General features: G+C 34.4%; 1 protein-coding gene across 1 annotated transcript; it reads left to right on the top strand.

The window, feature by feature from the left end:
* Positions 1–800: 800 nt before the first annotated feature.
* On the top strand, positions 801–6,325 carry LOC146160422 (vesicle-associated membrane protein-associated protein A-like). Its single transcript, XM_083384080.1, has 6 exons — positions 801–1,015; positions 1,081–1,233; positions 1,623–1,726; positions 2,861–2,944; positions 3,649–3,837; positions 5,177–6,325. The coding sequence occupies exons 1-6, from the start codon at positions 952–954 to the stop codon at positions 5,297–5,299; spliced, it is 717 nt and encodes a 238-aa protein (XP_083240206.1). The 5' UTR covers positions 801–951; the 3' UTR covers positions 5,300–6,325.
* The last annotated feature ends 5,342 nt before the right edge of the window (positions 6,326–11,667 follow it).

The raw sequence follows: 11,667 nt of genomic DNA, 5'->3' as shown, positions 1-11,667 counted from the left end.
GGAGGTGTGCAAGCAAAAAAAGTAAATGTTTTTTTTTGGCAAAAATTTAATCTCCAGTCGTCTCCTGCAACTATTTTGCAAGGATTATTGTCTTCACTAAAGTTTCAAGTAATACCTTATGTATCCCATGTCGACTACATACAAACAAAACTGCCCAAATTTGTTTTGTTTGAGCTACGTACCACAAAAAAGTGCTCAAGTGAGGTTAAGTCTACTTACAGCCAAAAAGAGCCCAAATTGGTTTTATATAAACTACTTATATGGACAAAAATGTGCCCAAATGAATTTTATCCAAGCTACATGCAAAAAATGTGCACAAATTACTATTATCTTTCTTTCTATTTAAAATTATTGCACCTCCTCTTGTGATCCGCGCACATTACTTTGTCATCCATCTGTCCCCATTTTTGTAGTATTTGCAAGTTAGGTGAATTTCCGTTACTCTTGTGTCAAAGAAAAAACAAGATGCATTGAATGGCTAGTAAGCAGTGTTTAGGTGGTCTGTTGTGTTGTGTCGGCTGAATTAACTATATTTTAATTCCATACATAAATATTCGAAATTGCTAAAATTGTACTCACTTAGTCATGTACACACAAATGCTCTTATTGCATCATCCCACATTTAAATAGATTATATTAATAGAAGTTAAAGATCTTTCTCAATAATGCAAAAATACAATATATACATACAAGTAGGTTACATAACTTATATAACATGAACAACATTTGATTGTGAATAAAGTGAATAAATGAGAACCAGTGGTTTTTTTACAGGTTTATTTTTTACTTCTATGTTCTGGTATTCAAATACATAATTTTTGTGTTATCTGACTAAATTCCTTTTCCTGTGTTGAGTCCATTTGTAGTTTGCTAAGCATGACTTTTATAATTGCTTTATTTTCAAGGTTTTCCTTGTAGACTTTTTGGTGAGCAGTTTTTTGTCTAAGAATTATGTCTCGTCAAAAGCAGCCACAAGTTCTAACCATTGAGCCAGCAAATGAGCTGAGATTCAAAGGTAAACTGTATTATCCCTTTGTTATGTCAACGTTTTTTAATTTATATCCAATCTTTACCTTTCAGGCCCATTTGATGAAGTTGTAACTTCAGAACTTAAGCTTACCAACCCATCTCACCAAAGAGTTTGTTTTAAAGTGAAGACCACTGCCCCCAAACGTTACTGTGTCAGACCAAACAGTGGATTTGTTGATCCTGGTGCAACTGTTAAAGTATCAGGTAATTTATTTTTTTTGCTTATGATGGGTAATTATTAAAAAACCTTTATTACAGCACCTACAGGGAGGTTGGACATTTTAAAGCGAGTAACTCATTTCTATTTTCTGTTATCTTTTAAGTTTGCAATAAATTTTCTGTTACCTTTTAAGTTTGCAATAAATGTGTTGTTATTATTGAAGATATCCATCATTTTCAGCATATTGTCAGTAGTTTGTGTATTTTTAAGTAATCCCCTCAAAAGGAAAAAAAATGAGAAAAAATGTTATGTACTAATGCTGTCTTTATATATATGTCAAAATACTATTTTGAAACAGGTTGAATGGGAGTTTTACTGTTTGGTCGTGGTAGTGTAAGATTACTTGCCAATTTAACATATTTTGTTATTTCAGTTATGCTGCAGCCAATGGAAACTGAGGTGCCAGACAAGGCGAAGCATAAGTTTATGGTGCAGTCTATGCTTGCTGCATCTGGTGGAGATGACGTGGAAAAACTGGTAATTGATAGATTAAAGTTTAAAAATATAAAAAGTATACATTTATTACACTACATTTTTAATGCAAAACATTTCATAAACTTCCTCAACCTGTAAAAAGGTCAGGCAAGTTGTGTCCTTAGAGGTGATAAAAAAGGATATTTGTGATGACAGAAAGATAATGTGCACTAAGTGGTAATGTAATTAACAGACATGAAAGGCTAAAGCATGGCAATACTAGGAGTGATGTCAACACGTCATATCTCATTTTAATTGTATACTGTAAATAAATCTCTGTTCAGGCAATGTCATTTGACCAGTTAACATGGGTTGCTTTACTCTTTACGATAAGCTTGTTGAGGCTGAGATTTTGTGATATATATATAAAACACAATATAAATATATAACCCCATTTGCTTTAATGCAACTGCATTTAATGTTTTCTGTTGAAGAATGATGTTAAACAAGTCATAGAATAAACAAAACATAAATCCTAATAGTATAAACAAAACATAAACTCTTTAAATAATGCAAGATTAAAGTCTGATTTTTGCAACATTAAAAACTTGACAAAAACATGCTCTATAAAGCATGCAATCTGGAGGGTGTTTGTGAAATTAATAGCTATCCTGACTCATAAGAAAAGTGATAAAAATCAGTTGACATACATAACATGTCGATTTATAAGTGACCATTGGGAAGACATATTGGTCGACCACGCTTAGAATTAATAGATTTTGTAGGCAAGTATCTGCCCATTTTAGCACACCATACAAATGAAGTATACATAGAAAAATTAAATGTTTTAACTAGTTAGTTTTAAAAACCAGTAATAGGAATATAGTATTTTGTCTTTTGTTTAGAAACCAGTTTTTATAATCCTATATTATTCCTGTTTTCGAAACCCTGTGCAATTATTTAGGAAAACATGAACCACATCCTACAAAAGGCCAAATGTCTATTTCGTTAACCCTCATTTAGACAACTTTTGCGACCCTGGTCGATAACTATAAATACTTGAGTATTACTTGGGAAAAATGTAGTAATATCTGTACCAAAGCAATTTGCGTTTTAAAATTACAGTAATTGTGGATTTGTGGTTATCTTATTTCAAACATATGGTAAAAAATATCTAAATAATCTGTATTTTGTTAGTGGGCTGAGGCATCACCCAGTGATTTGATGGACTCCAAATTGCGATGTGTATTTCAAGAACAAGACAGTGATGTTCAGCAAGAGGTAAATTAATTTAGCCAATTTTAAAGTTTAAGTTTTAAAATTTTTCAGAGTTGCAAGATTTTTTGCTGATCAACAACTCCGTTTGTCAAAAGACTTAAAACCGCCAAATTGTTCAACAGCGAACTTCTGAAATCGTACCATACAGCATGTAAACATAATTTAGCTCAAAGCTCTTAAAAGTATAGATGCTGTGTACTCAATTAGTAAAAAGTTTGTATGCTACTTGAAAGTATAACACAGGCACACACATTTTTTTAACAGTTTTTAAACACTTTTAAGTACATTGAATGATAGCATTACTAAAGGTCTTTCTCAAACTTTGTAACTTTGTTTCCAACTTTATTATAAAAAACATTTAACATTTATCCATAAATTTGATGGCAATTGAATTTTTGATTTCTGAGTGGATTTGCCCTGAAGAGTAAAAACAACAATAATATAACCCTTTTTTTTTCTACCATTGAAATACACTACAGTATAATTAGATGTGATACTTTGAATTAATTATTTTGTATTTAAAACACACTTTTCTAGAATGCCTAGCTAATCTACTGTAACATCTTCCTGTGAAGTACTCCATGCACTGATAAGCAACTTGTCATCTACATTTACAGATTATATATACCCTCCCTTATGTGTTGCTTTTTACTATTCGTTCAGTGTGGCCAGGAATAATAGACTAATAGTTGTATTTATCTATCTAGGACAGTAACAGTGGAGAGCACAACACAGAAAATGCCCCTGCTGTCCCTGTTGTTGCGGCTGCTGACGTTGTAGTTCCAAAGCCACAACAGAATAATGGATCAAAAGCCGAGCTACAATCAATCATGGAGGAATGCAAACGTCTCCAGTCAGAAAATGCCAAGATAAAGCAGCTTAATGATGAATTTAGGGCAAGTCATGTTTATAATAATATACTACAATCCATTTTAAATTGATATTCGTTGATAGGGTATTTGTCTAATTCTATTTTATTAAAGGGTATTTTGGACAGTTTCGTCTACTACATGAAAGCATGTTGGGTTACAAGAACTCATGTCACACATCTATATATTTCTAAAATTTAGGATTAATGCAACGTGACTTGCCTTGGTTTTGTTGACTAATCAGCAAAATGATATCCAGCCCTACAAGAAATTCCTAATACTGTTAGTTTTGCTATGCTCTAATGTAAAAGTGATGGGTTTGTTTGATTTATCATAAAGTTGGATTGGTTTATTAGTTTAAGTTAAAGATAATTATTTTTTGGCAATGCCTATGATTACACTGGCCCCAACTCAAACTTTTTAGTGTTAGTTAAAGGTGCCTAATGTACTAATTTTGGAGTGCTGAGCTTGAAAATCACACTCATTTTCCTTCATCAGGTCAAGTTTTTAAGTTATGCAATATAGCTAGTAATTTTAGAGACCAACAACGAATAAATATTTTGGCAATCCAAACCATATTAAATACGGAATCAATTTAATTCTGTTTGAACTGGCTAGTAAATATTTATCTCTTTAATTGCCAAAAAAAAACACCCAAATAAAATGTTTAAAAATTGGCATCTCAATAATGTGGTGAGAACCGAAAGGGAGAGACACTGTTTTCTAAATAGACCAAATTGGTGTACTGTCAAAAACTAATTTGGCACATTGTCACAATGTTAAAAGACTAAAAAGAATAGATGTCTAGGAGTATAAACCAACGGATTGCGTCGTTTATCAACAGCTCCAAGATGCTTTGAAAATTTTCCTGAAAATCTAATTTTATGTTATTTTAGTCATGTTGTATAACAGTCTTTTTTTTAATGGTCGTATACCATATTTTTGTAATTCTATATAGGCTCATCAGATGGCACTATATAAAGTATAAACACAAATTGTATTTAGACATGTTTTTACACATCAGGTCAAAGTAGAAACGAAAGCAATTAAAATTCACGAAGTAAAAGCAAAAGTGCTAGTAAAAGGTGATGTGTAACAGTTTTATACTGTTATTCTTAGTGTTTATTTTGAAGGCATAATAATAATTGCTGTTTTACACCAAAATATTGCATATTGCACCTTGGCAATTCAGTTTTCTGAAGAAACTATTCAGCGAATTTCGTTGGAACAGCTAGATTTAAAAATGTTTTTTTTTTTCTTAAACATGCTCCATGGCAGAGATATATGCTCAACTTAGGGACTCTTTATACTTTTTTCATAAAAAATAGCTTTCAGGAAAATATGTGATTGTGTTTTATGTGTTTAGAGCAAAGCATCATCTGCCAGGCCCAATAACTCTGACATCATTGCCCAGCAAAAGCGACAATTCACGCTCTTCATTATTGCTGCTTTTGTTTTGGGCCTACTTGCAGGATATATTCTCCTGTAAAAAGCAATGGAAACAACCGACTGCCAGTGCATGTCAGTAGAGTCTCTCTGTAGCTGTTTGCAGAAAAAAATATACTAAAATGTTTTGCAATTTTTATCTGTAAGTTTTGAACATTTGAAACCGACAAGAGTTGCCAGGAATTTGGTTGCAGATAAATTGTGATGCACACATTTTGAGTGTGTGAATAATTTTATATATATAATGTGATTTTGACAGCTATTTGACTGTGTGGGGTTAGTGCTTGATTATGGGCATCTGTTTGTTTAGACCAAATTCTAACTGTTAGAAGGTGCCCAGATTTGGTTATTTGGAATTTAATTTGTCATGGTGTAAGTTTGTTTAACTAATGTTATCAAAATGTTCTTTTACTTGTGAAATTTCTGCAATGTAGTTTTGATAATATTCCAACCACCACAAACAAAATTGACATTGTTGGCGCTTCACACACCTGGATTTGAAACAATCACATTTTCACTGTTTTAATTTGAATAAACTATTTATGTGGTTAAAATCTGTATTTTATAGCAATATACCGGTTTAACGTATTTGTGAGCTTAAATTAATATCAATATATTTTCTTCTTTAGCGGTAATTGCATTTACAGAAAGGTAGTATTTATGTGTGATGGTTTAATAAACCGTTATGTCGACCAACTGATTCCTCTTGTTGTAGTTTAAAAGTTGTTTTGTGTTGTTGATTAATATTTTAAACGAAACGTCTTACGTGCGTTACTTCACCCGATTAAATAACCATTTAGGCAATAGAATATACCGTTGCTACCGGACCATAATTTTAACACATTAGCAATGTTTAAATACTTGTTTATCTCGATGAGGTATCCAAGTTCATATGCAAAACCGTAAACGTTTTGTACACTTTCAATTCGCGTCCGCTCCCTCTGCTGCATACATACATATATCTATCTATATATATTAATATACGAGTACCTGTGCGTGTGTGAATACAATGCTTTTACTGTTTTTGACATTGATGATTATCACAAAAATACAGAAGTTGAAGAAAGGAGTTCACTTTTCTAGTGTAATTTTACTGAGAGAATATATATACGCTTTTCTTTGCTGGTCAAAATGTAACCTCTAGTTTTTATTCGTAGCTTGATATATATTTTTTGAATATTTTATGATCTGACAGAATATATAGCCTAGGTAGGGTTTACATATTTTGTGATATAAATTTGCTGTAAAAACATAGTGTAGATAATTATCCTCGCCATACCGATTTTAAACAAAAACACTAACAAATAAAACTAAAATAGGTACAAAAGCGTAACACACTCAACTATGCATTGGTACAAAAATTTCCAACCACCACCCGACTGCCCGACACTCTGTACTGTGAAATTTAGTTTGGATATATTAAATCACTAAGGCACTAGTTTTTACTTAGCCAACTTGGGCAAGTCATTAATAAATAACACTTACAGGAGAAATAGTATTTTGCAGGGTTGCAAGCTAAACAGGAAATTTTGGTAAGAAATTTAGACAAATATTTTAGCATAATCCTGGTGCGATGTACTACAATGAAATGGTTTCCACCACTAGAGACCGTTTATTCTACAATGGTTATCCGTTGTTTTCAATTGTGTGTTTTCGACATTCGCCTTTGACGGTCGAGGGTTGCGCACCTACAACTAACAAGACAAGGTATGCTCCACATTGAAAAGCTAAGGGAGTGGGATGAAGCGTCCAAATTGTCTTTCGTTTTGAGCTGATACGCTCTTGAAAAGAGAAGATTTGTGGAAGTTGTTGAAGGACATTTACTTTCCGCAAGGCAAGGTTCTGGGAACTGCAGAAATAAAGGGAAAGGGAAAACCAATTAAAGTCACATATAACACAACGGTAAGCGCCGTTCATTGGAAGCTAGAACCCCTCGCTCACCTGGGTCGCCTGCTTTGCCTAGTATATCAGCTGTACTGACAACAACCTACACCTGGAAGCTGGCGCAGAAAAAGACGACGCCCTACAAGATTCAAGCAACCAAGCTATATCCAATAAGACGACGTATTCACCGGCGTAGGCTGCTTCAAAAAATTTCGCATGAGCCTTGCAGCTTTGTCAGATTGCAAATCTCAAAGCTTTTGCGAAACGCCGTACCTTATACTTTTGCAAAACGGAAAAGTACAAATAGCTCCGCACTCAGCCACTTTCACTGCTACAAGTGCTCCAAATGCAAAACGGAAAGTGCAATAGCTCCGCACTCGGCCACTTTACAAGTGCTAGAGTGATTTCAATATAGGAAAGGCGTGTTGCGAAAATTCTCTGTATACTTGGCACCGGCCAAGCAAAATAAATTCTACTGCCCAAACGCACTCCAGCATGCAGAGGCTACCATGTTGCCATGAAACCCAGCCGGAATTTCAAATGGACAAAAACGTTTTTAAATGCATTCAGTGTAAAAGGTACTGTAGCCTAATTGCCTAATGTATTCCGTAACTGAGTTGATCGCTGACCCACTTGGTATTTGATCTAACATTTATGTCCAAAATACTGACAACCCAACATTTTTTGACAGCTTATTTTCTAACTTAATGACAACAAGTAACCCTGGCCTAACAATAGTTGGCAATTTTAACGTTATCCTTATTAAAAAATCAGAAAAAAAACAAGTACGCAAACCGCAAATCACGCTCTACTATAAAAACACCAAAAGCTAGCCAACACACAGGGGTCAGCGCACAAAGGTAACGGCAAATTAAACATATTTATCGTAATTTTTTTTGAAAAAAAAATTCACCAAAACTAATGCCCTATAAAAAAATGTTAATATTCACCCAAATTAAAAAAAAATTCATTAACACACCAAGAGACCATATAATTCGTGTAGCGCTTGATCATATCTTTCCAACGATGCCAAACATGACCTGGTGAAACTTGAGGATATCGGCTTTTATCGTCGATAACCGATATATATATATTTATAGGCGATTGCGGTCATTTTTAAACGCCCGTCACTTGCCCAATTCAATTCGCAATCGAGCGAAGTTTTACCAAGACACTTCTACAAACCTTATAATGCTATAGAAGGAAAAAAAATTAAAAATATCGTTGGAAAGGTATGATCCATGACTACACGATTTACCTGGTCTGCCAGTGTGTAAATTGATATTTGGGTCTATTTTGGCCGGATGTTGTTGGGATGAAAATTCGCAATAATACGCGTATTAAATGCTGAGTATGAAATATTTCAAAATTGATATTTTTAATTTTTTTTTATTTAATTAACTCGCGAGCCAACCATAATATATGAAGGTGGTTACATTTGGATTAATTGATAAACGAACAACCAGTTTCAAACTATTAATCAGGGGAGCAAGTTAGCATAAAGCAGATGGCACTTACAAACATATCAACGCAGATAACAGTACGCAAGTCGATAATTAAGAAGGTTACTTTTAAGTGGATTGCTCATCTTAAATACAAATCAAGCTCAACACGCAACTTGCAAAATAGTACAGACATCATACCACGTAAGTACGAAAGCAATAGCTCGCAGTACGAAATACTACAAAATCCTTTCAGTCTTAAGGGTGTAGAGGAGCCAGCGTCTGTATTTGTTATCTGTGTTTGTTCTTTGTGCGCATTTAAAAAGTCTGTAAACGTTCTGGCGTATTTCCTTTTCCCTGCATTCTGCTCGTTAACTGGCGAGTTAATCCCCAACGCATTCCCTTTGACTGCAATGTTAGCTGTATCCGAATTCTACTGAAAACCAGTCAAGATGCACTCCTTACTGGCAACACGTCTATTTACTGCGATGTATAGCTATTTTATTGAAAGCGAACTATGCTGAATTATGTGAATGTGCAATAAATCTTTAAGCGACCTGACAGTATGCACTTTTAAATGCCATAACAGTTTGTTTAGTTTCGATATAGTTGGAGTTGTCATACGTCCCGGTTTAGCCGGGTCCGGGTGTCCGGTTAACCAATTTGTCCCGGATTTTTCAATTTAAGATTTACAAAAAAAATTAAAAAATTCTTGAATTAGCCATTTAGCAATTCTTTCTCAAAACAATAATACTTTTTATTTTTGTTTGGTAATGCTGTCAAGCAAATTTTTTTAACATAAATTAATTATTTTACCAGCGGGTGTTAAAATTTTTTTTTTCAAGGATTTTTTCACGTATGACGCAGTTTGGTGTCGGTATTATTTTGAATATCACATACGCTAGTCTAAACAATTTCTGTTACAACTTAAAGTTTAACGTTTGTTAGTAATTCTGGATCGATCTGACAACTTCTTGAAGTCTGTTACTGCGCAAAAATTTGAGTTCGCAAAACATCGTATTTAATGCGGCGGTTTTAATCGTAACCAATTTTCAGTTTCAAACGAGATTTTATTTACGTTGGACGCAGTATGGTACCAGAATTACGTATTTACTGAATATCACACAGTGCGACAATGGCTGCTATACAACTTAGAGTTTTACGTTAGTGAGTGGTTTCCTATTGATATGTGTCACTGGTTTTCGTTACGTAAAATATGTTTGACGTCCTTAGCCGTTGGTAAAACGTTTGACGTACTAAGCCGTTTTGTAAAATTTTAGTTTGCGAAGACGAACAATTAAGATGTTTCATAGTCACGCAGATAAATGCGATAATTTATAAGTAACACGCCATGCGATTAAATGCTGCTTCCACACAGGCTAAATAATTTGACTCCAGTAGTGGGGAAGCATTTAGTTAACCCATTTCAGGCACAATAAGCAAAAAAAAAATAGTCAAGGAACGACCAACACATATGCCGTATAACAATTAACGATTAGAGAAATTACAATGTTTTATTTAGAAAAAGTTAAAATGTTTATCAACTTACAGGAATAGATTAAGGTCCATGCACAGTACTAGCAGTCCAGCATAATAACTTCTGTCCGTTACGTTCAGTTCATTAAGTTAAAATCAAGTGTCCGTTATAAGTCAGTCCCGTTTAGCTTAATGCCCACAGCTTTTGTACACATCGTCTGGCCATTAGGGATGTTCAAAGTAGAATCCCAAGGTATTCTAGAATAATAGGTTTCGAATCTAGAATAACGAATCCAGAATAGCGAATCCTAGTATATTTTTATTAAATTATCTAACCTTGGTTTTGTTTGTAGAAGGGATTAATCTTAATCTACCCCACAGGGCCTACAATCACAGCAATAAATCGCCCAAACAATTTGCTAACATGTGTACATTATAATAGAAAATTCTCCCATATGTTTAACATTCTTAACAACTGTCATTTGAAGCAGTTCTGTAAACTGTATTATGTCAACTGGCCAGGTTGTTGCCAAAACTTATATTTTTGCCAATAGTGAGTACAATGAAACACTGCACACAGAAGTCTTGAGCAATTCGGTCCTGTTTTTTAAAGCATTGTTGGGTTTTAGTGCTTCTTTTTTGACTAACATGATCTGTTATGCAGTCAAATAATGTACTGCAAAGAATACAAAGTTACTATTGACATAACGAATTCTTGACAATTACACCGTGCATAACTGCATAACCTCGCTGAATATTGGCCTAAAGTTGACCTTAAGTAACCCTATAGCGCATTTTGTAGACGGCCAGCACGTTTTACAACGTAATATTACTTTTGCAACTTAACGCATTTAGGGCAATTGCGAACTCCACACCAGACGTTACACGTTAGTCGCTCGCCCAATAATGTTTGATTGACACTTAATTATTAGACGAACGTTATCGCGAGACGCGTTAATTGGTCGCCCGAAAAAACGCTGACACTGCACTACCAGGTTACATTTAAAGCAAGCACTATAAATTGGTCGCCGCAGCGACAGGCCAACTTACCACACGCGTTTGTACAATTAGGCGCAACAATCGGCGGGAAAACATTAAATTATATCGGTTCCAATTACCCGAAATAAACGGCAGAATTGGATTCGATATTCTACTTTGAACATCCCTACTGGCCATAGAAGCATTTAGCAGAGTGTTAAGGGGTAACATCTCCGTGTTACTTGTTTACTCGGTAAATGTTTTATGGTGACAGGACTGTTTGGGTCACGTCATAAAGTTGGTTAACAAGAACAAATAATAAGTCGACCCCCAGCAGTGCTTTCCAACCTTTTTTTACTTGCGGCACACCAACAGAGCAAAAAATATTTGGCGGCACACCTACGAAATATCTGTCGTTTGACAATAAACAACAAAAGCAAATATCGTGGGCTGCCCATAACAAAATGAGCGAGCTGTGAAATAACGCGCCGAAGGCGCCGAAAATTTGACGTTTTACATTCTTTTATCTTCAGATTTTGTGGTTTTATGGTCTTCCTAAAATATCAAGGCAGCCAAAGGAACTCCAGCCATAAGACCGAAATTTAAACAACAACAAGGTAGAAATAAAACA

This window comes from Ascidiella aspersa, chromosome 3, assembly GCF_963924565.1.
Source record: "Ascidiella aspersa chromosome 3, kaAscAspe10.2, whole genome shotgun sequence".
Lineage (NCBI taxonomy): Eukaryota > Metazoa > Chordata > Ascidiacea > Phlebobranchia > Ascidiidae > Ascidiella > Ascidiella aspersa.
Note: the sequence above shows the minus strand (reverse complement) of the source record. Positions and strands in the feature narration are given on the sequence as shown.

Coding starts and splice junctions, on each gene's coding strand:
- LOC146160422 (XM_083384080.1), top strand. CDS start 952: ATGTCTCGTCAAAAGCAGCCACAAGTTCTAACCATTGAGCCAGCAAAT. Junction 1,016..1,080: donor AAATGAGCTGAGATTCAAAG/GTAAACTGTATT, acceptor TTTACCTTTCAG/GCCCATTTGATGAAGTTGTA. Junction 2,945..3,648: donor ACAGTGATGTTCAGCAAGAG/GTAAATTAATTT, acceptor TTATCTATCTAG/GACAGTAACAGTGGAGAGCA.